The following is a 24,511-nucleotide window of genomic DNA, read 5'->3' on the forward strand; positions in this document are numbered from 1 at the left end:
ATCTGCCCCATGGCGCTGGTGGCCCCATGACCAGTGGCACTGGTAGGACCCCATGGGGTGCCCCGGTGGGTGCAGGGTCCCCCCACATCACGCTAAGGGCACCCCGGGACCGTACCAGGGCTGTGCCCAGGACAATACTGGGAACGCACTGGAAGTGTACTGGGAACATACTGGGATCACACCAGGGCAAGCCCAGCACCACACTGGGACCATACTGGGACAATACCAGGACTATGCCTGAACCGTGCCCAGCACAATACCGGGACCATAGCGGGGCTGTGCCCAGCACCACACCAGGGCTGTACTGGGACCATACTGGAACAGTGCTGGGATCACACCAGGGCTGTGCTCAGCACTATATTGGGACCATACCGGGATTACACCGGGACCATGCCCAGCATCACACTGGTACCGTACTGGGACCGTACCAGCACCAATGCCTGGACGGTACCCGGCACCGTACTGGGGCTGTACCGGAACTGTACTGGGATCATACTGGGGCCGTGACCAACACTGTACCGGGACCGTGCCCGGACCGTACCCAGCGCTATACCGGGGCTATACCGGGGCCGCACCGGGACCACACCGGTCGGTCCGCGGTCGCGGCGCGGCCGGTCGGCGCGGGGCAGCCCGGCGGCCCGGGCGGGGCGGCCGCAGTCCCCGCCCCCGGGGCTCTCCCGCCGCTTCCTGCGGGCACGGACGGGCCGGGGCGGCGGCGGCGGCGGCGCGCGGTGAGTCCGGCCCGGGGCGCGCGGGAACGGGGGCGCGCGGAGACGGGGCGCGCCGGCGGGAGCCGGGACACGGGGGTCGGGTGGGGTGGGAGGTGTCGGGCCCGGTCCCGGTGAGGCGGGACCCATCGGTCCCGGTGCCGTGGGTGCTGGTGGTGTGGGATCCATCGCATCCCAATGGAACCGGATCCGTGGGTCGCGGTGGGGCGGGAGCCGTTACATTGTCGTGGGTCTGTGCGATAGGGAGCAGTGGGGCCCGGTGCTGTGGGCACCGATGGGGCTGGTGCCGTGTGTCTCAGTGGGTCAGGAGCTGTGGGTCTCTATGGGATGGGAGCTGTGGGTCCCGGGGTGCCCAAGGCCGTGGATCCCAGTGGGGCAGGAGCTCTGGGTGCTGGAGGGGGTGGAGTGTCCCAGCGAGCTATGGGGCAGAGCTGTGGGTCCCAGAGGACAGCGGGTCCTGGGGGTGCTGGGAGCCACAAGAGCAGGCAGCCATGGGGCTGGGGGGGACCCCAGGCCCATCCGAGGGGCGCAGGACAGCGGCTGCAGCATGTGGGGTGGCCCCCGGGGTCTGGGGTGTGGGTCCCACACGGGGACCTCCATCCACATGTGGGGCGGGGGGTTCTTTTCACCCCTCCGGTGGCATTAGGTGCTTATTGGCCACCTAGGACCCCACGGGCACTACGAGGCTTTGTCAGCCGCACGGTGCCCCGGGACCGCGGCACCGGTGGTGCGGGACCCCGCGGGGCAGCGGTGCCAGCAGCAGCGGGTGCCCGCGGTGCCAGCCGGGGCCGGGAGCGCCGGGCGCGCCGAGCCGCGGCAGCTGCGCTGGAGCCCGCAGCGACCGTCCCCGTTCCCAGGGAGCGCCGGGATCCTTGGAAAACGCTTGGAAATGGTGAAGCTCCTGCCCTTATATGGCTCCGCCAAGGCTGGCCTTGGCTCGGCCGCTTGCCCGAGCCGGCACCCCCGGCCTTGCCTGTGCCGTGCCGCGCCGTGCCGGGGCCTGGGAAAGCACCGTGGGCCGTGCCTTGTGCCCTGCATCCCGCGCAGGAATGTGCAACAGGGGAAAGATCCCGCTTCCCACGTCGGGAACAACTAACCCGGCCCCTGCCTCGGTTTCCCGCTGGAAACTGACCCGTTTTGGGGATCCACCACACCGGAGCCAAATGGGAGCACCCCATTGGGGCAGCACCCAGGGGCTGCATCCAGCTCGGCACCCCGGGGGGGTCCCTGTGCCCCATGGCGGGGCTGGGGGTGAAGGTCAGGGCTAATCCTCACTGGAGGAGGTGGTGGGTCTGAGGCGAGTGGCTGCGGTGCTGGTGACGTGGGGCCGGTGCTGTAATCCTGAGCGGATTAGGGCAGCCGGGGGTGGCCATTGGGGATGAGCTGCAGTGGCTGCAAATCCCGGGCTGGGCATCACGTTGGGGGTATCAGTGTCCTCCTATGGTGGGCATGGGGCAGCTGTGTGCCCCCCCAGTGCCACCCGAGTGCCCCTTCCCGTCCCCTGGCATAGGTGGTGATGGGGGTCAGACTCTATGGGGTGATGCTGCAGGTCTGGTGTCCCCAGTGCCCATGGGGCTCAGTCCCCCCGGTCAGGGGGGCTGTAGGGCAAAGCAGAAGGATTTGGGGTTTGGGGGGTGCTGCTCCCCAAACCCCGCAGCTCCATGGTGCTGAGGGGGTGCCCTATGGCAGAACCAGCTGCGCCAGCGTCTGGGGACCCCCAGCTGTGGCACAACGGGTGGATATGGGGCCGGGCCCCACTTTGGGGGGCACCACGGTGGGGTTCTGGGGGCTCGCACAGGGAAGCCATGGGGAGGGCGGTGGCGGCGGGATCGCGGCCATGCTGCACGATGGGGAGGCGCTGGCGGGAACCGGCCTGACCGGTTCGGTGCTGGCACCCCCAGTGCCGGGGGGCTCGGGCCGCCCCACCACCGGCACGTGGCCCGGCTGAAGGTCACCGTCCCCGGGGCTGCCCGCCCGCTGGGTCACACACTGTCCCTTGGCCAACAGCCACATTGCTGCCAACGGATGGGGTTTGGGTGCCCCGACCCCGGTGGCACCGAGCGGTTTCGGTGCCGCGGGAGGATCCCGGTGGCTCCGGTGGTCCGGAAGGGCGAGCCGGTGCTGAGCTCACCAGGAAGGTGTCCCAGGGGCGCGGCGGTGACGCACGGCCCCGGCGTGGTGCCGCGGGTTGGGGCTCGGTGTGGCCGTGGCATTTGTCCCACTGGGGTGCTGTGTCCTTTGGGAGCACTGTCACCAGGTCCTGGAATGTACTATCCGGCACTGGGGTAAGGGGTTGTGGGGGGGACCCCCAAATCTCAATGCTACCAGTGGGTGGGAGGCCTTGGCCAGGACCCGGATGGGCTGTATCCTGCCTTAGTTGATCCATAACTGAGGAATTTGGGGGTTTGGGGATGCTGGCACTTCGGCCTGCAGGATTCGGCCATCAAGTCAACCCAAGGGCTCTTCATGGTGCAGTATGAACCCCCCTCAACCCCAAACACAGCCCAGACCTCGGGGTGTCTCCGCACCCCATAACCACACCACTCTCCCCCCAGACCCCCCGCCGGTGCCAGGGGATGCCGGCATGCCGGTGCCCGCCTGCCCTCAGCACCCTGCCCTGAGCGCGGTGCCGCATCCCGGCTGCGCCATGGAGGATCCAACCGGGAGTGGGGCCGAGCCGTGGGCCGAGGGGCTGCACAACAGCAACAACAACGCTGCCCCGGGGGGGTGGCCGGTGCCCCTCGGTGGGCACCCCCTGGCACCATTCGGTGGCCCCGGTGCTGAGCCCAGTTACCTGGGGCGGGTGGTGCTGGAGATTGTGGAGTCGGAGCGGACCTATGCCCGTGACCTGCGCAGCATCGTGGAGGTGGGTGCCCTGGGATGGGGCTATGGGGGGGCCCGGCTGGTTGCACCGGTGCCATTGGTGTCACCGTGTTGTCCATCAGGGTTACCTGGGTAAGATCATCGACGCGGAGGAGCCGGTGCTGCGGCCGGAGCAGGTCAGCGCGCTCTTTGGGAACATCGAGGACATCTATGAGCTCAGCAGGTGGGTGCTGGGGGGGGGACATGATGGTGCCACCCCATGGTGTGGATGGGAGGGGGGATTCTGCCTTCAGACATGCTGAGAACATTGAGGTGTTCAGCCTGGAGAAGAGAACGCTCCCGAAGGGGAGACCTTAGAGCAGCTCCAGTGCCTAAAAGGGCTCCAGGAAACCTGGAGAGGGGCTTTGGACAAGGGCCTGTAAGGACAGGCCAAGGGGAATGGCTTTAACCTGCCAGAGGGGAGATTGTGATGAGCTCTGAGGCAGAAGCTCTTCCCTGTGAGGGTGCTGAGGCGCTGGCACAGGGTGCCCAGAGAAGCTGTGGCTGCCCCATCCCTGGCAGTGTTCAAGGCCAGGTTGGACACAGGGGCTTGGAGCAACCTGCTCTAGTGGAAGGTGTCCCTGCCTGTGGCAGGGGGTTGGAACTGGATGAGCTTTAACCTCCCTTCAACCCAAACCATTCCATGGTGCTATGATCACCCATCCCCTCTGTCCCCCCCAGCACCCTGCTGCAGAACCTGGAGAGCTGCGCCAGTGACCCGGTGGCCGTGGCCATCTGCTTTGTCACCCGGGTAAGGGTGGGCACGGTGCTGGGCAGCATGGGAGGGGGGAACAGGGACCATAGCGGGCTCTCACCGCGCTCCCATTGCCCGCAGAGCCAGGAGTTCTCCATCTACACCCAGTACTGCAACAACTACCCCAGGTGAGTGTCGGGTTGGGGCGGGCAGGGGGTGTGCAGGGGCTGACCCGCTCCCTGCCCGCAGCTCGGTGGCGGCGCTGGCCGAGTGCATGAGGAGCAAGGCCCAGGCGCGGTTCCTCCGCGAGTGCCAGGAGCGGCTGCGCCACGCGCTGCCCCTCGGTGCCTACCTGCTCAAGCCCGTCCAGAGGATCCTCAAGTACCATCTCCTGCTCCAGGTGAGGCGCTGCGTGCGGCACGGGCACCAGTGTGGCATGGGGACATGGCATGGGTGCCTGGCATGGGCACCAGTATGGCATGAAGACATAGCATGGATGCATGGCACGGGCACTCAGTATCACACAAGCACCGAGTATGGCATGGGTGCATGGCATGGGATGGGTGCTTGGCATGACATAGGCACCCAGTGTGGTATGAGTGCTTGGCATAGAGACCTGGCATGGTCTGGGTGCCTGGTATAGCATGGGGACATGGCATGGGTGCCCACCATGGCATGGGCACCTAGCACAGCAAGGGCACCTAGTATGGCATGGATGCCTGCCATGGCACTGGCAGCCAGCATGGCATGGGCACTTACTGGGGCATGGGTGCATACCGTGGGCACTTGGCATGGTCTGGGTGCGTGGCAATGGCATGGGTGCATGGCATGGAGACCTTGCATAGTCTGGGTGCCTGGTGTGGCATGGCTGCATGGCATGGCACAGGCACCCAGTGTGGCACAACCCTGGCACAACCCGATCCCCTGACCCAGCATGAACACCCTGCATGGCACAAGCACCCGGCACAAGCACCCAGCACAGCCCCTTTCCCTGGCACAACGCACGCACCCAGCACGGCACAGGGATACCCCGGTCCCCCTGCCTGGCACCACGCTGACACCACGTCCTGTGCCGGCAGGAGATCGCCAAGCACTTCGAGCACAAGTCCGGGGATGACTACGAGGTGGTGCTGGAGGCCATCGACACCATGACCTGCGTGGCCTGGTACATCAACGACATGAAGCGCAAGCACGAGCACGCCATCCGGCAGCAGGTGGGTGCCGGCGGCACCGGGCGGGCGCCACCGTGGCGCTGGGTGACCCGGTGATGCCCATGGACCACTGCAGGAGATCCAGTCGTTGCTGCTGGGCTGGAAGGGGCCGGATCTGACCAGCTACGGGGAGCTCGTGCTGGAGGGGACGTTCCGCGTGCAGCGCGCGCGCCACGAGCGCGCCGTCTTCCTCTTCGACAAGACCCTTCTCATCACCAAGCGCCGCGGGGACCACTACGTCTACAAGAGCCACATCCCGGTAGGTGCTGGGGATAGGGGTGACTTGTGGGTGCTGGGGATGGGAACCCCAAGGGGTGCAGGGATGGGGGTGACTGGTGGATGCCAGGGGCAGGGGACCAGGATGGGTGCTGCAGATAAGGGAAATTGATGGGTGCTGGGGATGGGAGACCAGGGGGTGTTGGGGATGGTGGCTGCTGGGGATGGGGGACCAGGATGGGTGATGGGAGTAACTGGTGGGTGCTGGGGATGGGGGACCAAAATGGGTGATGGGGGTGACTGGTGGGTGCTGGGGATGGGGGACCATGGGATATTGGGGATGGGGGGGACTGGTGGGTGCTGGGATGGTGGGGACCAGGATGGGTGCTCAGATGGGGGTGACTGGTGGATGCTGGGGATGGGAAGCCTTTGGTGTGTGGGAAGGGGGGACCAGGAGATGCTGGGGATGGTGGTAACTGGTGGGTGGTGGGGATGGTGGGGACTGGTGGATGCTGAGGATAGGGGTGACTGGTGGGTGCTGGGGATAGTGGAGACCAGGATGGGTGCTAGGAATGGGGAGCCCGGGGGGTGACTGATCGGTGCTGGTGATGGTGGGGACCAGGATGGGTGCTGGGATGAGGGAGACTGGTGTGTGCTGGGGATGAGAACCCTGAGGGGTGTTGGAGAACCAGGATGGATGCTGGGGATGGGGACCCAAGGAGGTTAGGGAATAGGGGTGACTGGTGGGTGCTGCGGATGCTGACGACTGGTGGGTGGTGGGGACCACGATGGGTGCTGGGATTGGGGTAACTGGTGGGTGCTGGGGATGGTGGGTGCTGTGCTGGGTCTCTGACACCCTCTCCCTCAGTGCTCCTCGCTGATGCTGATCGAGAGCACGCGGGACTCGCTCTGCTTCAGCCTGGCTCACTACAAGCACATCAAGCAGCAGCACAGCCTGCAGGTAGGTGCGCACAGGGCGAGGTGTGAGGACACCCTTGGGACCCTCTTCCCAACCCCACTGCCCTCCCCGTGCCCCCCCAGGCCAAGAGCGTGGAGGAGAAGCGCGTGTGGACCCACCACATCAAGCGGCTCATCCTGGAGAACCACCACGCCATCATCCCGCAGAAGGTGAGTTTGGGGGGGACAGTCCCCATGCTGGGGTCCCACCAGGCACAATGGGGTGGCTTCACCCCATCTTCACCCCATCTCTCTCCATCCTCCCTCCTCCCCAGGCTAAAGAAGCCATCCTGGAGATGGATCTGTTCTGTGAGTGCCGACAGCGCCCCACGGTCCCCTCCCTGCCCTCGTCTGTCCCCAGCGCCCCCCATTGTCACCCCCTGTCCCCGCAGACCCCCCTCGCCTGCCCCGCTGCAGCCCCGAGCGCCTGAAGAAGAGCTGGTCCTGCCAGCCCCTGGATGAGCCCATGGCTGAGCCGTGCCAGGGCCGGCGCCAATCGGGTGAGCGCCGCGTGTCACCGTGTCCCCATCACCACCGTCACCCCCTCACCACCATCACCCCCTCACCACCGCCACCCCCTCACCACCGCCACCCCATCACCACCGTCACCCCATCATCACCGCCACCCCATCACCACCGCCACCCCCTCACCACCGCCACCCCATCACCACCGTCACCATCCCTTACCCGTGGTGAAGCCACTGGTCACAGCGATGCCCACGGGGTGCCAGCACTGATGTGGGGTGTCCCTGTCCCCATAGAGCCCTTCCAGCATCGGGATCACACCGAGATGTCACCGGAGCGGCTGCACGGGCACACGGGGCGCAGGCAGTCGGGTGCGGATGCAGCTGGGAGAGGGGTGGTTGGGGTGACGATGGGGTTTGGCATGGGTGGGATCCAGTGGGGTTTGGGGTGGAATGCTAATGGGATTTGGGATGGAATGCCAATGGGGTTTGGGATGGAATGCCAATGGGATTTGAGATGGGGTAGGATGCCAATGGAGTTTGGGATGGGGTGGGATGCCAAAGGGGTTTGGGATGGGGTGAGATCCAATGGGATTTAGCATGGGGTGGGATGCCAATGGAGTTTGGAATGGAATGCCAATGGGATTTGGGATGAAAAGCCAATGGGATTTGGGATGGGGTAGGGTGCCAATGGGGTTTGAGATGGGGTGAGATCTAATGGGATTTGGGACAGGGTGGGATGCCAGTGGGGTTTGGGATGTGGTGAGATGCCAGTGGGGTTTGGGATGGGATGGGATGCCGATGGGATTTGGGATGAAATGCCACTGGGGTTTGGGATGGGGTGGGATGTCAAAGGGGTTTGGGATGGGGTGAGATCCAGTGGGATTTGGGACAGGGTGGGATGCCAATGGGATTTGGGATGGGGTGGGATGCCGATGGGATTTGGAATGGGGTGGGATGCCGATGGGATTTGTGATGGAATGCCAATGGGATTTGGGATGGTATGACAATGGAATTAGGGATGGAGTAGGGTGCCAATGGGATTCGGGATGGGGTTGGAGGACTGGGATGCTGCTGGGCTTGGGGGACATGGGGTTGGTGCCACCATCACCCCGTTTGGATGCCCACCCTCTCCCCACAGAGCCGGCCAAGCAGATCCTGCGGCACCTGGGTGAGCAAGGTGAGCAGCACGGGTGCTGGCACCCCTGGGTGCAGGCAGCGGGGCTGGGGGTGCAGGGGGGCACTTTGGGCTGCTGCCCCCCCCAACTTCCCCTTTTCTCTCTCTCTGGCAGGGCTCAAGGTAAGGCTGCAGTATGGGGTGGTTGGGGTGCCCGGTGCCCCCAGCCCTGGCACACCGGGGACATGGTGCTGAGCCCGGTGCTCCCCCCCCCGGTAGCATGCGGGCAGCGACGGGGCTCTGCTGGCAATGGGGGAGCCCCCCCAGCACCCCAGAGCCTGGGCAGCAGCCGAGGGCCTGGTGGAGGAGGAAGAGGAGCAGGAGGAAGAGGAGGAATTGGGCAGGGACAGTCAGGAGGAGCTGCCTGGGGCCGAGGAGCTGCTGATGGAACCCCAGGAGGAGCAGGTACCCCAAAACCTGGGATGGACACCCACTGGTAGTGGTACACAGGGCACCCACGTCACTCCTGAGGCACCCCATATTGTTCCTAGGCCACCCCACTTCACTCCTGTGGCACCCAGCATCACTCCTAGGACACCCCATATTGTTCCCAGTGCACCCAGCATCACTCCTGGGGCACTCCATAATGTTCCCAGGGCACCCAACATCACTCCCAGGGCACCCACATCATTCTTGGGGCAAACCATATTGTTCCCAGGGCATCCTGTATCATTGCTGGGGTACCCAACATCACTTCCAGAGCACCCTGCATCACTCTTGGGGCACCCTGTATTGCTCCTGGGCCCACTCAGGGGTCCACAGCCATAGTATGGCTGGGACTGACCCCCTCTCCATCTCCTGACCCCCCACCATTTGCTCTCCCCAGGCTGGGGGGCACCCACTGATGCCAGAGCCACCCAAGCGACCAAGCAGTTGGGGCCCGGGGAGCTGTGAGAAGGTCAGTGCAGCCCCACAGCCCCAGCACGGGGGTCCCAATGGACCCAGCACCCACGCCGTGCCCCCTCCGCAGGCCGGCAGCACGGGGGAGCACCCCGAGGTGCCGGAGGCACCCACAGCCCCGTCCTCGATGGGGACCCCGGCGCTGCCGCAGCGCGGTGCGGAGGATTTGCAGGTGCTGAGCAGCGAGGAGGAGGAGGAGGATGATGATGGAGCCTCCGGCAGCATCCTGCCGCCCTCGGTGCTGGACCAGGCCAGTGTCATCGCCGAGCGCTTCGGTGGCGGCGGCAGCTTGTCCCGGCGCAGCAGCCTGGCCCTGGAGGGACCGTCGGCGCGGCCGGGCAGCCACGGCGGCAGCGCCCTCAGCCTGGATGGGAGCGGCCTCCCCGTTGAAACCGGGGAGCCCGGGGGGTCCCCCGGTGCCGTCCCTTCACCCGAGCCCTTCCCCGGAGCCCGCCGGGGGTCGCTGCTCTCCAACCGGGACCGGTTGCTCCTCGATAAGATCAAGAGCTACTACGGCAACGCTGAGCACCGGGACACCGGCTTCAGCGTCTGCCGCCGCGAGAGCCTGTCCTTCATCCCCAAGGGGCTGGTGAGGAGCTCCGTGTCCCGCTTCAACAGCCTCCCGTGGCCCCCGCTGAGCCCGGAGCCCCCCGTGCACCCAGCACCAGTGTGTCCCGTGGTGGCACTGGATGAGCTGTGCCAGGAGAATGGGATCCAGAGCCCCAAGAACGGGATCCAGACCCCTGAAAACAGGATCCAGACCCCTGAAAACAGGATCCAGACCCCCGAAAACAGGATCCAGAGCCCCAAGAACGGGATCCAGACCCCAGAAAACAGGATCCAGACCCCTGAAAACAGGGTCCAGAGCCCCAAGAACGAGATCCAGACCCCTGAAAACAGGATCCAGACCCCGGAGAATGGGATCCAGAGCCCTAGGAACGGGATTCAGACCCCTGAAAACAGGATCCATACCCCGGAGCCGCTCCTCATCCTGGAGGATGATGATTTGGGCACTGGGAACGAAGAGCCACCGGTTGCGCCCCCACCGCGGCTCCTGCTGCCCCCGTCGCACCCCGGCACCAAGGTGTATCAGCTAGCACGGCAATACAGCCTCCGCATCAAGAGCCGCCGCGCCGGTACCCGCCGTGCCCCGGCGCAGCCGGACGCGGACGCCTCATGCGCTGTGCCGCGGCCGGGGGCGCTGCCCGTGTCCCCGTCGCTGCTCGGGGACAGCCCCTTGAGCCCCGGCACCGCCGAGCCCTTCCCTTGGCCCGACGTGCGGGAGCTCCGAGCCCGCTTCGGCGCCGCGCGGCCGCCGCCGGTGACCCGCAGCCGCTCGGCACCGGAGGGACCGGGCCGCGGGGGGCGCCCGGCCGAGAAGGAGCGCGGCAGCGGCCGCAGCCGGAGCGCTGAGGCCGGCGGAGGACCCAGCACCCCGGTGCCGGCGCGGCACGGCAGCGATGGGGCGCTATGGGTGGCAGCGGAGGCGCCCCTCGGGGCCGGGCAGCGGGTGCTGGTGCTGGAGAAGATACCGGCCCCCCCCGAGCCCCACAGCTACGTGCAGATCCGCTCGCCCACCACACGGGAGAAGATCTGCTTGAAGGCGGTGGTGGAGCGATGTAAAGCGTACCAGGCGTCCGAGGAGTACCGGCGGCGCTGCCCCGAGCCCCCCGCTGCATCACAGCCCCCCGGAGACCCGCAGCCCCTCCATGTCCCGCAGCCCCCCCGGCACGGCCTCGTCAGGGACCTAAGGCAGAAGTTTCAGAGCCTCGACGCTGCCAGCTAGGGGAGGAAGAGGGGAGATGGGGTGAAACATGGACCCCCGGGAAGGGGCACCCAGCCCATGGGTGCTCAGCCTGCCCGGGAGACGGGGAGCCCCATGGACCTCTAATTTATGTGGAAGAAGGAGCACCCCTCATGCAGGAGCAGGAGCACCATAGGGGCCTCCAACCTACCTGGAAGAAGGGGCACCCCATGGACTCCCAATTTGCCCAGGGTAAGGAGCACCCCAGGGACCCCCAGCTCATCAAGGAAAAGGGACACCCTATGGCCCTCCAACCTATCTGGAAAAAGGGGCACCCCATGGATCCCCAACTTGCCCAGGAGAAGGGACACCCCATGGACCTCCAGCTCACGTAGATGAAGCAGCATTCTATGGACCCCCAACCTGCCCAGGAGAAGGGGGACCCTGTGGATCTCCAACTTATGTGGAAGAAGGGGCACCCCATGGACCTTCAATCTACTCAAAGAAGGGGCACCCCATAGACACCCAACTCACCCAGGAGAAGGAGCACCCAATGGACCTCCAACCTACCTGGAAAAAGGGACCCCCAGGTTGCCCAGAAGAAGGGGCATCCTGTGGGCCTCCAACCTACCTGGGAGAAGAGGCACCCCATGGACCCCACTCATCAAGGAGAAGGAATGACCTATAGACCCCCAGATTGCTTGGGACAAGGAGCACCCTGGGGACCCCCAATGTGCCCAGGAGCGGGGTCACCCCATGTCCCCCACCCCCAGTGTCCCGCCAGCGCTGTGCCCCGCTCGCTTTCACATCTTTATTATCAAAAATCCAACAAAAAAACCCAAATCTGAACCAAAAGTTCCTCTCTGGTCACCCCCATCACCCCGGGGTGCCCGTGGAGTGCAGGGAGGGGGTCCCCCCATACCCCGGTGGGGGGGGACACGGGGAGGTGGGTGATGGCGAGCGGTGCCCCCCATGCCGACGCTCTTTGGTTGGTGCCCATGGGTGCCCCCTCTGCACCCATGCAGTGTAGGGGGGGTATGGCTTGGGGGGGCACCCATGGCAGCCCCCCGAGTGGGTGCTTGGGGGGGGGGGGCACTACACCCATGGCCGTGGGTGCTCCTGCATGCGGGGACACGCGTGTGTGCATGCAGGGACACGTGTGTGCATGCAGGGACACGTGTGCACGGGGCTGCTGCACACCCCTGGGTGTGTGTATGGGGGGGGCACACGCCTGGAGGGGCAAGTTACACATGTACACACACACGTGTGTGCACACGGGGACATACATGTACATCCGTGCTCACCCCCGTGTGTGTGTGCATACTGTTAAGCATGTAAATATATATATAAATATAAATATATATATATAGACGTGACACACGTGCACACGGGCACGTGTTCAACGCACACATATGTGCTGCTGTACATAGAGGTGAGCCCACATACGCGTGTGCCCCGATGGCACGGGATGCAGGAGCACACGTGTGAAGCCCATCAGCTGCCCCCATAGACATGGCTGCACATATGACACGTGCGCACACGCGTGTCCCTGCGCGCACACGTGTCCCCCAGCTCCTGGGGGGGTTATTTCTTCTTGGGGAAGAAGCTGAAGCGTTTCTCCTTGTCCCTGCGGGGCAGGGGGGCCGCGGAGGGGGCCGTGGCGGGGGGCAGGCTCTGCGCCTTGCCCCGCCAGCCCTGGCACTCGCCGATGGCCGCGCTCAGCCCCTGCAGCCAGGCCTGCAGCTCCTCCTGGGGACACGGGCACCGGGTTAACGGGGGCTGCCCTGGACCTCCAGCACCTTCCCGGGTGCCGCCGGCTGCCCCACATCTCCCACAGCCACCCCATGGCCCATGGGTACCATCAGTTCCACACCATGTCCCTGTGGCACCTATTGCCACACCATAGCCCATGGGTACCACCAGCCACCCCATGTCCTCCCAAGCATCACCAGCCCCATACCATGTCCTGATGGCACCCCCAGCCACCCCATGGCCCCCCAGGCATCACCAGTTCCCCACTGTGTTCTTATGGCACCTCTGGCCAGCCCATGGGTACCAGCAGCCCCCCACCATGGCCCCCCTCTCTACTCTGTAGCCCCACAAGCAGTGCCAGCCACTGGGCACTGTTGACTGCTACTGGGCACTACAGGCCACCCTGTCCCCTTGGGTCACCACTGGTGTCACCTGTGTCCCATCAGCCACCCTCTGTCCCCATGGACATCTCTGGCCAGCCCCATATCCCCTGAGCATCATCAGACACCCTCTGTCCCCCTCGCCACGGCTCCATCCCCCCTGTGTCCCCCTGGGCACCATTGGTCCCCTCTACCCCCTGGGCACCTCCAGACCCCTCTATGTCCCCCTGGACATCCCTCACCTCATCCTTGCCATGGAAGAGCCACTCGCTGCCATTGCTGAGCCTGGGGACAGAGTACAGTGAGGCAGGTGCTGTGTGTGCCAACCCACCCCACATCACCCCACACCACCCCACACCACACGGGGGCTGTACCTGAGCTTGAAGACGTGCTTCTTCTTCTTGTAGCCAGCGGCCACCTCGCAGGAGGCGTCCTGCAGCCCCAAAGGCTCCTCCCCATGGCAGGGCAGCCCCAGAGCCCGGCTCTTGGCGTCCTTGAAGAAGGCGAGCTGGCCTCCCCGCAGCACGCAGTACCGCGTGCTCCACGACCTGCACCACACCGCTCCATCACCATCAGCACCATCACCACCACCATCACCACCACCATCGCCATTGCCATCATCACCACCATCACCATGATAGGATCATAGAACAGTTAGGGTTGGAAAGGAGCTTAAGATCATCTAAGATCATCTAGTTCCATCATCACCACCATCGCCTTCATCCCCATCGCCACCACCACCATCGCATCATCACCACCATCACCATGATAGGATCATAGAACAGTTAGGGTTGGAAAGGACCTTAAGGTCATCTAGTTTCATCATCACCATCATCACCATCATCATCACCATCACCACCATCGCCATTACCACCATCGCCATCATCACCATTGCCATCATCAGCACCATCACCATCATAGAACCATAGAACCATAGAATAGTTAGGGTTGGAAAGGACCTTGAGATCATCTAGTTCCATCAACACCACCATCACCATCACCACCACCACCGCTCCTACCGGTTGGACGCCCGCTTGGTGGCTGCCTCCAGGTCGTGCTTGCGGCCGAGGTATCCCTCCAGCTGGATGTTGCTGGCGCGGGCCGGGAGCGTCGCCGGCTCCTCCAGCTCATCCCGCCGCGGCGATGCCGGCTCCTCATCACCCACCAGGCACGTCAGCTGCCGCCAAGCAACAGCCCGTCACCACCAACAGGCACAGCCCCAGGGGCTGTCCCCTCCCCTGGTGGCACCTCACACAGTGGTCCTTGTCCCCGCGGTGGTGGGTGCCAGGTATTGTTGATGGTGACCCCACCAGCTCCAGTGCAGGGGTGGTGGTGGGTACTGGGAGGACACCAGTGACACGGGACATGGTGGAGCCATGGGAGAAGGAGCACCATGGGGACACCCCTGGGCTCAGTGTGGTGAGAGGGACCCCAGATCTGGGGTAATGGGGTTGAGACACGGCCCTGGGAGCCACCACGGTGTTGTCCCTTACCAAGGGGGCTTGGGGACAGCAGGGGATGGATGTGGCCAGTTGGGGGCTGTGGTGACCAGTGAATGGGGTCCCAGTCCAGGGCAGGCACTGGGTGCCACAGGAAGGGCTTGGTGATGCCAGGGTGCCCGTCCTGTCATGCATCCATGGGTGGGCATGTGTCTGCTGGCACCACAGTGTCCTACAGTGTGTCCTGACAAGAGGAATGGGAGCAGGGACATGTCCCTGCAGCCAGGAGGTGGCCGTGTCCCCAGGCAGGCAGGGAAGGGTTATGTCCCCAAGCAGGTGGAAATGGCCATGTCCCCAAGCAGGCAGAGGGGACCCTGTCCCCAAGGAGCCAGAGCATGCCTGTGTCCCCAAGCAGGCAGGGGAAGCAGAAGAGGTTCCTGTCCCCAAGCAGGCAGAGCAACCCAAAGCAATGCTGTCCCCAAGCAGGCAGGAGGAGCAGAAGATGCCCGTGTCCCCAGGCAGGCAGAGCAGGCAGGAGTGGAGGGGGTGGCAGCAAGCACAAGGTGGTTGGCACATGGGGGTGACAGTGCCTGAGGGTGGCAATGCCCTGTGGGGTGATGATTCCATGTGAAATAGTGATGCCCTACAGGTTGTTGATGCCTTGTAGGGTGACAATGTCCCACGGGGTGACCATGCCCCATAGAGTGATGATATCTCTTGGTGTGGTGTTGCCTCATAGGGTGACATCCCAATGGAGTGACCATGCCCCATACAGTGATGATGCTCCTTGGGGTGATGATGCCCCTTAGTGTGATGATGCCTCACAGGGTGACATCCCCATGGGGTGATGATGCCCAAGGAGAGCCAACACCCCAGTGCCACATGCCATGATGTGAGCCAGAAGCTCCATTGCTGTGTGTCCATGGGCAGCTTTGCCTGTTGTCCCCTCCATGCTGGGGCAGAGCCAGATGCCACAGGCCCATGTGGTGGCCCCATGGGTCTCTCCAGGGATGCGCACAGCCCCTCCAACAGCAGAGGATGGTGGCCAGGATCTGCCCATCCCATACACATAACCCAGCTCTGCCCAGAGCCACCCATGGGTGCCAGCCTCCCATGGCCTGGTCCTGAGGAGCAGGACCCCAGGAATGAGGGGAAGGGAAGGGGGCCTTTTTGGGGTGATTTAGCATTTATTGAACTCAAGGCAAGGAACAAGGTGAGGACAAGGGGGGTGCAGGAGCCATCGGCACAACACGGTGATGGGTTTGCCAGGAGATGATGGGACATGCAGGGAGACCTTTCCATGCTGCCGGGGAAGGAGGAAGCTAAAGGTGAGAACTGACCAGCTCTGGTCCATCGGTGGTGGGTGCAGACGTGTCCTGTGTGCTCGTGCCCTTCCTCTTCTCCTCATCCTCCTCCTCAGACCTGCAGCAGGGAGGAAGGGTTCAAGGCCAGGTTGGACACAGGGGCTTGGAGCAACCTGCTCGAGTGGAAGGTGTCCCTGCCCACGGCTCTAGATGGGCTTTAAGGTCACTTCCAACCCAAACCATTCCATGACTCTGTATCCAGGACTGGCTGCTCTCCTGCCCCTCCATGGGATGAAAGCTTTGGAATGGTGGGACTCAACCTTCACCTTTCCTCTTTCCCTGCACTGATTTACTGCTCCCAAACCAAACCCTTTGAGAAGAGCGATGCTGCAGATGGTACCCATGTGCCTGCCCAAGCTGCGGCCGCATCCACCCAGGGACGATGCCAGCACCTCTTACCCAGGCCCCAGCTCCCCATCCAGATCCAGGCGGTATTCCGGAGCCTCGGAATGCGTCGTCCCGTCCCGCGCCAGCCCCTCACGTAGCATCCGCCCGCCCAGGAGCTCCAGCTGCCAGGGAAGGGGACAGGGGCGTCAGGGGGTGGTGGGGACGTGGGATGGGGACCCTGCTCCGTGCGGAGCCGTCCTCACCGTGGTCAGCTTCCGCAGGGCGGCGATGCGCTCCTCCCACGTGGCCGAGGACTTCTCGAAGGCCTCGTGGCGCTTGAGCAGCTTCTCCACCGCATCCACCGTCTGCCCGTAGTCGCTGCTGGCCAGGTAGGGCTCCTGCGCCATGAGCCACGACTCGGCCACCGAGGCGTCGCGGGAGAACTGGCACACCTCCAGCACTGCGGTGGGGATGGGAGTGCTCAGACCCTGCCACCACCATCATCATCGCCACCACCATCATCATCGCCACCATCATCATCATCACCAACCATCATCACCATCACCATCACCACCATCACCATCATCATCAACCATCACCACCATCACCACCCATCATCACCCACCATCACCCAGGAGAACTGGCACACCTCCAGCACTGCGGTGGGGATGGGAGCGCTCAGACCCTGCCACCACCATCATCATCACCACCATCATCATCATCACCAACCATCATCACCATCACCACCATCACCATCATCATCATCATCATCATCACCAACCATCATCACCCACCATCACCCAGGAGAACTGGCACACCACCAGCACTGCAGTGGGGATGGGAGCGCTCAGACCCTGCCACCACCATCATCATCACCACCATCGTCATCATCACCACCAACCATCATCACCATCACCACCATCACCATCATCATCATCATCATCACCACCAGCCATTATCACCCACCATCACCCAGGAGAACTGGCACACCTCCAGCACTGTGGTGGGGATGGGAGCGCTCAGACCCTGCCACCACCATCATCACCACCACCATCATCATCATCATCACCAACCATCATCACCATCACCATCATCATCAGCATCATCACATCACCATCGTCACCCAGGAGAACTGACACACCTCGAGCAGTGCAGCAGGGATAGGAGCACTCAGGCCCTGCCACTGCCACCATCATCATCATCACCACCCATCACCGCCCATCCTCACCCAGGAGAACTGGCACACCTCCAGCACTGCGGCAGGGACGACAACGCTCAGACCCTGCCACCATCACCATCATCACCATCATCACCTTGGACAACTGGCACACCTCCAGCACTGCGGCAGGGGCAGCAGTGCTCAGCCCCACCGTGACCACCATCATCACCATCATCACATCACCACCATCACCATAACCCAAGAGAGTGGTGATGCGAGAATGAAGCCAGCTCAGTGCTCCATCCCTGCTAAGCACAGGAACACTTTTACCTCCCACCACTTCATCTTGTCACTGCACGAGCAGGCTGGAACCCTGCATGTGACACTTGGCACATCACTGGCACAGTGACAGAACCTTTCCTCTCTCAGCTTCCAGTGATCCAACAGAGCTGAATTTGCACAATGAAACTTTAAAAAGCTTCATTTTTCATGATGACCCTTCAGTTAAACACATTCATTTGGAGCTGTCTCTTACAGACACTGCCTGAGCAGCTGGCAGATCAGTTCTGCTGCTTCTGTGGCTGGTTACTGGGTTCTATGAGCAATCCCTTTAGTCAGTTTTGGGAGGGTTTTAGTATTTTGGGCACACCTGGCAGTGCTCAGCCCCGCCAGCATCACCATCAGCATGATCACCATCATCAGCCATCATCACCATCACCACTACCACCACCACCACCATCACCACCACTGCATCCCCATCACCACCACATCCTATCTCCTCTACATCCCCATGACCATCACATCCCCATCACCACTGCACCACCCATCACCACCACATCCCCATCACCACATCCCCATCACCACTGCATCCCCAACACCACCACATCCTCCATCACCGCCATATCCCCATCACCACCACATCACCCATCACCACCACATCCCCATCACTGTCACCACACCCCCATCAGCACCACCACATCCCCATCACACCACATTGCTATCGCTTCTACATCCCCATCACCACCACATCCCCATCACCACCACATCACCCATCACTACCACGTCCCCATCACCACCACATCCCCATCACCATCACCACATCCCCATCACCACTGCATCCCCAACACCACCACATCCCCCACCACCACCATATCGCCATGACCACCACATCCCCATCACCACCACATCTCCCATCACCATCACATCCCCATCACCCCGGCACCACCATCACACTCACACAACAGCAGCTGGTCCCGGCGCTGCTCCCACGTTTCCATCATGGCTTTCCTCTTCTCCACCAGCTCCACCAGCTTCGCTTTGATCTGTGGGGGGACACGGTCAGGGGTGGCCCTGGTGGCACCGTCCCCGCTGTACCCCCCCAGCCCTGGCTGCCCTCACCTCGGGTGACTCCTGGTGCTTGCGCTGCAGCAACTTCTTGCCCAGCTCGATGCAGGTGCTGAAGTTCTTGTCCCGGGCGTCCACCTCAGCCTTGAGGCCCTGGTGGTATTTAATGAGCAGCTCCACCGAGGAGACGTCTCTGGAGACAGAGAGGTGATGGCATTGGTGATGGGTCATAGAACCATGGAATGGTTTGTGTTGGAAGGGACCTTAAAGCTCCTCCAGTCCCAACTCCCTGCCACGGGCAGGGACACCTTCCACTAGAGCAGGTTGCTCCAAGCCCCTGTGTCCAACCTGGCCTTGAACACTGCCAGGGATGGGGCAGCCACAGCTTCTCTGGGCACCCTGTGCCAGCGCCTCAGCACCCTCACAGGGAAGAGCTTCTGCCTCAGAGCTCATCTCAGTCTCCCCTCTGGCAGGTTAAAGCCATTCCCCTTGGCCTGTCCCTACAGGCCCCTGTCCAAAGCCCCTCTCCAGGTTTCCTGGAGCCCCTTTAGGCCCTGGAGCTGCTCTAAGGTCTCCCCTTCAGGAGCCTTCTCTTCTCCAGGCTGCCCCAGCCCAGCTCTCCCAGCCCATTATTCCACTGAACAGCACCGGGAGCCCACCAGGCTCAGCTGTACCTGGGTTTCTCCTGGGTCTCGATCTGCCGCACGATGCTCTCCATCCAGGACAGCAGGTCCCGCGCTGTGCTGAAGAACCGGTGCCTGTTGGCCGTGTCCTCCAGCCGGGCCCGGCGCCCGCTGCACGCCTCCAGCAGCTCCCGCAGCGCTCGGGACACCTCCTGCTCCTGCTCCTGGATGCTGGTTGCCTTCTCGCCGGCATAGGCGGTCTGCAGACGTGCTGCTGTGTCCTGGAACTGCTGCACCTACTCGGAAACAGGGAGCATGGAACCATGGAATCAACCAGCTTGGGAAAGAGCTTTAAGATCATCAACTCCAACCATTCCCTAGCACTACCAAGGCCACCACTAACCCATGTCACCAAAAGCCACATCCACATGTCCTCTAAACCCCCCCAGGGCCGGTGGCTCCAGCCCTGCCCTGGGCAGCCTGTTCCAATGCCTGAGCACCCTCTGGGGAAGGAATTGTTCCTCAGCTCCATCTAAACCTGCCCTGGGGCAGCTTGAGGCCTTTTCCTCTTGTCCCATCCCTTGTTCCTTGGGAGCAGAGCCCAGCCCCCTCCTGGCTCCATCCTCCTGTCAGGCAGTTGCAGAGAGCGAGAAGGTCCCCCCTGAGCCTTCTCTTCTCCAGACTGAACCCCCCCAGGTCCCTCAGCCGTTCCTCATCACACTTGTGCTCCAGGCCCTGCACCAGCTCCGGGGCCCTTCTCTGGCCCCGCTCCAGCCCCTCAATGTCTCTCTTGGGGTGAGGGGCCCAGAACTGACCCAGGATTCGAGGTGCAGCCCCACCAGTGCCCAGCACAGGGGGACAATCCCTGCCCTGGTCCTGCTGCCACGCTGGGGCTGGTACAAGAGGATGCTCTTGGTTCATGGTGGCACAGCACCATCCATCCCGCAGCTCGGGTGCAGCCTCACCTGCGTCTCCAGCAGCCGGAGGTCGCGCTCGAAGGCGCTGTGCATGCGGTGGAAAGCCTCCACCGAGCTGGTGTCCTCGCCCAGGTCCTGCGGCAGCTCCTGGCGCCGGGAGCTGATGAGAGCCAGCAGCTCAGCACCATCATAGAAGTACTTGTGCAGGTCATAGGAGGCGGCCAGGAGCTGCATGCGGGTGTCGATCAGCTCCAGGAGGTCAGCCCAGCTCTCGTTCAACCCATCCTTCCACTCGGCCATAGTGGCTGCCTCCGTGTGCCCCGCATCGATGAGGTCCTCGATGGTCAGGTTCACCCGGTCCACGCGTTCCTGCCCCACGCTGCCCGTGTCACGGGCAAACTCCCGAAACTTCTCCCGTAGGAGCTGCACAAAGGAGGGAAGAGTCAAGTTCATCCCCCTAAAACCACAGCCGGCACCATCATACCCAGCCCAGCACCCTCACCGTGACGTGGTCCAGATCCTGTCCCATCTCCTGCGAGGAGGCGACCACGTCACGCTCAGCGATCCATTGCTCCAGGTCTTCCACCTCCCGCTTCAGCTGGAAGAGGTGGGACATGTTCTCCAGGCGCCGGCGGCGCTCCTCGGCCGCCTCCTTCAGCCCCGCGTAGTGCTTGTCCACTTGGCCCTGCAGCCGGATGATCTGCTCCCTGCGCGGCCCCGCACACAGACACCCCGGTTCTCACCCAGAAAACACGTCCCCAACCCACCCGTGACGACAAATGGGGGGGTTTTGGGGTGAAGGACCCATTATGCAAACCCCCTCCCTGTCCCTGTGCCACCACCTCCCTGCGGCAGCCGCGGCAATGCCACCACTAGGGTGAGGAACACCAATGGAGCTCCAGCCAAAGCACCCACCCTGGTGCTGAGGGCACCTTGGGGACACCCCAGGGACAGGGGGCAGGCGGTGGTGGCACCTACCCCTCGGGGTGGCCGGCAGAAAGCAGCTGCTGAGCCCTCGCCGCCAGCTCCTTGATGGTGTGGCCATAGTCCTCGATGGACCGCTGCTGCCGCACGTGTCTCTTGAGCATCACCAAGCTGCTCTCCTCGTCCTGTGGCGGGGTAGATAGCAGCACCCATCAGTCCAGCCCCAGCACCCAATGCTATGGGCACAGCCTGTCTCTACCTGATGCAGTGGGGAGCTCAGGGGGGCATGACATGGTATGGTATGGGTTGGTGTGTAATAGAATGGCTTGGCATGGATGGGATGGCAGGTAATGGCCAAACATGGCATGGCATGGGATGGCCTGTAATGGCATGTGATGACAAGACATGGCATGGGATGACTCATAATGGAATGGCATAGGGTGGCATGGATGGCATGGCATGAGATGTTAGAGCATGGCATGGGATGGGATGACATGTAATGGCACAGCATGGCATGGGATGGCGTGTAACAGCATGACGCACTGCGGCACCAGAATAGAATCCTAGAGGCATGGAATGGTTTGGGATGAAGGGAGGTTAAAGCTCATCCAGTCCCAGCCCCCTGCCACGGGCAGGGACACCTTCCACTAGAGCAGGTTGCTCCAAGCCCCTGTGTCCAACCTGGCCTTGAACACTGCCAGGGATGGGGCAGCCACAGCTTCTCCGGGCACCCTGTGCCAGCGCCTCAGCACCCTCCCAGGGAAGAGCTTCTGCCTCAGAGCTCATCTCAGTCTCCCCTCTGGCAGGTTAAAGCCATTCCCCTTGGCCTGTCCCTACAGGCCCTTGTCCAAAGCCCCTCTCCGGGTTTCCTGGAGCCCCTTTAGGCCCTGGAGCTGCTCTAAGGTCTCCCCTTCAGGAGCCTTCTCTTCTCCAGGCTGCCCCAGCCCAGCTCTCTCCGCCTGTCCCCATAGATGAGAGATGTTCAGCACCATGGCATGACATGTTCTGGGTTAACACAGGATGTACTAACACACCACGGAGCCCCCCCAAGACACAGAAGCACCACACGGGGCCACCCCTCACCTTGGGCTTCTCCTCAGCTCCCATGAAGAGCTCCTGCTCGCTGATCCAAGCCTCGGCCTCTCCAGCATCCATGTAGTACTGCTGGGCCTCCCCAGCCTCCCGCAGGCGCTGCTGCCGTGCAGACACCTCCTCCTGGAGCTTCTCCCACAGCTCCCGCAGTTCCCACATCCGTGTCTCCACCTCCGGGCTCGGCTCCTCACCGCTCATGGCCACCTCAGCCCTGCTCAGCACCTCGGACAGGCGCGGGGCATGTCCCGACAGCTCCTTCTGCAGCGTCTGCCATTGGGATGGGTGATCAGGGTGATCCCATGGGATGAGTGATCCCATGGGACCCACTGGTGTGATGGGTGCTATCTCTGCACCCAGACTCACCTCGTTCCTCTTGGCCAGGCGCTGCACGCTGGGCAGGTCGGTGCCATGCTCCGTTGACCTTGCCAGAGGCAGCCGCTCTTGCACCCAAAGCTGGAGGTGACAGCACCCATTGAGCACCGTGTGGCACCCGTAGGTGCCCCCTGGCACGCTGGACCCCGCCATGAAGAGGATGCTCACCGTCTCGTCCTCCAGGTCCCTCCCAAGCTGGTACATGGCCTTGGCAGTCTCCAGCTCCTTCCTTCTCCTCTGCAGTGGCTCCAGCAGCTCGAGGCATCGCTGCCGGAGCCTCTGGTCGTGCCTGTCACCATCCGTCACATCCCCGACGAGGGGTGGATCCTGTAATCCCAGCTCCTCCAGCTCCTTCATCCACGTTCCCACTTGCTCTTCCAATCTCTGGTAGAATCATAGAATGGTTCGGGTTGGAAAGGACCTTAAGGTCATCCAGTTCCAACCCTTGCCACGGGCAGGGACACCACACTTTAAACCATATCACCCAAGACTCCATCCAACCTGGCCTTGAACACCACCAGGGATGGAGCATAGGGCAGAACCATGTGAGTTTGGGGGGCAGAACCAGGACGGGGACCCCCAAAACACCAACCAGCTCCATTTGGGGACATCACCCACCACCCCAGACCCCTCTTTCACCCCATACATGGAGCAACACACCCCAAACCATAGGCAATAGTGAAGCATCACCACCCTTCCACCACGCTGGCAGTGCCCCCAACCCACCGTTAGCCTCTTGAGCAGCACGTTGGTGGCGGTGAGGTCCTTGGCGTGCTCAGTGGCCCGCAGCTCCTGCTCGGCACGGCCCAGCCACGTCTCCAGCTCCCCATAGCTCCGTGCGTACAGCGCCGCACGATCGGCCTCGAAGAGCTGCCGGCCCTTGTCCTGGGCAGCCTCCCAGAGCCTGTCCCAGCGCTGGTGCAGCTCCTCCAGGCGCCGCGCCACCACCTCGCTGTGCCGCGGCTTGCGGCGCGCCAGCTCCTGCCCCTCCTGCCGCAACACCAAAGGGTTGGTGGCCACCACAACGAGCCTTAATGGTGGTTCAAGGACCTCCCATCCAACCCATGGGCACTCACCGTCTCAATCTTCTCCAACCAGCCCTTGTTGGCTTCCAGCTCAGCCATGAACGCCTGGTGCTTCTGCCACCGACCATGGAGACCACGGGCTTCACCATAGGATGCATCCTGTGCCGTCAGCATCTTCTCATCCATCCAGGCTTCAAGCTGTGGATAAGAAGTGTTAGGGCTCGGCTGGTGGGACCCCCTGGTGCCACTGGCCATGCCATGTGCCTACCTCACGGCAGCTCTGCAGGAAGGTCTGCAGCTCATGGTTGTCCTGCAGCAAATCTGCTGCCTCCTCTGCCTTGGCCATGACGGCTCCGTGCCTGGCAGGACAACCAGAGATGGGCATGGGGTCAATGATGCTCATGGCACGATCTCAACCACCATGAGCCCATGATGCCCGCTGGCCCCGCACCGGACTCACCGCTCCTGGAGGGCTTGGCACTTCTCAGCGATCTTCTCAGCAAAGATATTGCCCTCGGTCACCAGCTTGGTGCCACCATTCACTGCCTTGGGGACCTTCTCAGCATTGCTCTCCATGCTGGCACGGAACTCCTGGAACCGGCGCAACGCGGTGGCCGAGCCCTCCAGCGTGCTGGGCAGGTCGAGGTGCGCCAATGTGTACTCCTGGTGGGGACACACCATGGGGTCAACACCTTCTTGAGGTGCCCATGAGCCAGGAATCATAGAATCATAGAATGGTTTGGGTTGGAAAGGACCTTAAGATCATCTATTTCCAACCCCCTGCCATGGGCAAGGACACCTTGCACTAAACCATGTCACCCAAGACTCCATCCAGCCTGG

The 24,511-nt window shown here is 63.0% G+C and overlaps 2 protein-coding genes across 8 annotated transcripts in view; one reads left to right on the forward strand and one right to left on the reverse strand.

Moving 5' to 3' along the window:
• PLEKHG3 (pleckstrin homology and RhoGEF domain containing G3) lies at positions 1-11,802 on the forward strand. Of its 5 annotated transcripts, none has more exons than XM_030483584.1 (18): positions 1-42; positions 3,284-3,594; positions 3,674-3,774; positions 4,272-4,341; positions 4,426-4,472; positions 4,534-4,684; positions 5,364-5,498; positions 5,572-5,754; positions 6,580-6,672; positions 6,753-6,839; positions 6,944-6,977; positions 7,061-7,168; positions 7,430-7,504; positions 8,274-8,312; positions 8,425-8,432; positions 8,529-8,714; positions 9,136-9,207; positions 9,280-11,802. In XM_030483584.1, the coding sequence occupies exons 1-18, from the start codon at positions 27-29 to the stop codon at positions 10,993-10,995; spliced, it is 3,432 nt and encodes a 1,143-aa protein (XP_030339444.1). In that variant the 5' UTR covers positions 1-26; the 3' UTR covers positions 10,996-11,802. The 5 variants fall into 5 exon arrangements, with proteins under 5 accessions (XP_030339444.1, XP_030339445.1, XP_030339443.1 ...); XM_030483585.1 differs by lacking the exon at positions 1-42 and adding an exon at positions 682-731; XM_030483583.1 differs by lacking the exon at positions 1-42 and adding an exon at positions 1,582-3,197.
• Positions 11,751-24,511, reverse strand: part of SPTB (spectrin beta, erythrocytic) — a 24,034-nt gene continuing 11,273 nt past the window's right edge. Inside the window, exons 16-35 of one of the 3 annotated variants that reach the window (XM_030483566.1) lie at positions 24,132-24,334; positions 23,940-24,030; positions 23,723-23,869; positions 23,373-23,636; positions 22,815-23,030; positions 22,638-22,727; positions 22,266-22,541; positions 21,237-21,367; positions 20,761-20,965; positions 20,307-20,681; positions 19,393-19,637; positions 18,773-18,911; positions 18,612-18,696; positions 16,479-16,675; positions 16,288-16,397; positions 15,865-15,946; positions 14,105-14,262; positions 13,460-13,633; positions 13,328-13,370; positions 11,751-12,702 (exon numbers count right to left, since the gene is read on the reverse strand). In XM_030483566.1, coding sequence (XP_030339426.1) covers positions 12,538-12,702; positions 13,328-13,370; positions 13,460-13,633; positions 14,105-14,262; positions 15,865-15,946; positions 16,288-16,397; positions 16,479-16,675; positions 18,612-18,696; positions 18,773-18,911; positions 19,393-19,637; positions 20,307-20,681; positions 20,761-20,965; positions 21,237-21,367; positions 22,266-22,541; positions 22,638-22,727; positions 22,815-23,030; positions 23,373-23,636; positions 23,723-23,869; positions 23,940-24,030; positions 24,132-24,334 — 3,396 coding nt within the window. In that variant the 3' untranslated portion in view covers positions 11,751-12,537. Of the gene's footprint in view, positions 12,703-13,327; positions 13,371-13,459; positions 13,634-14,104; positions 14,263-15,691; positions 15,947-16,287; positions 16,398-16,478; positions 16,676-17,401; positions 17,470-18,611; positions 18,697-18,772; positions 18,912-19,392; positions 19,638-20,306; positions 20,682-20,760; positions 20,966-21,236; positions 21,368-22,265; positions 22,542-22,637; positions 22,728-22,814; positions 23,031-23,372; positions 23,637-23,722; positions 23,870-23,939; positions 24,031-24,131; positions 24,335-24,511 lie in introns of those variants that run through there. The other 2 variants (XM_030483564.1, XM_030483565.2) reach the window with 2 other exon arrangements.

The sequence above is a fragment of the Strigops habroptila genome, chromosome 4 (genome assembly GCF_004027225.2).
Source record: "Strigops habroptila isolate Jane chromosome 4, bStrHab1.2.pri, whole genome shotgun sequence".
Taxonomy (NCBI): domain Eukaryota; kingdom Metazoa; phylum Chordata; class Aves; order Psittaciformes; family Psittacidae; genus Strigops; species Strigops habroptila.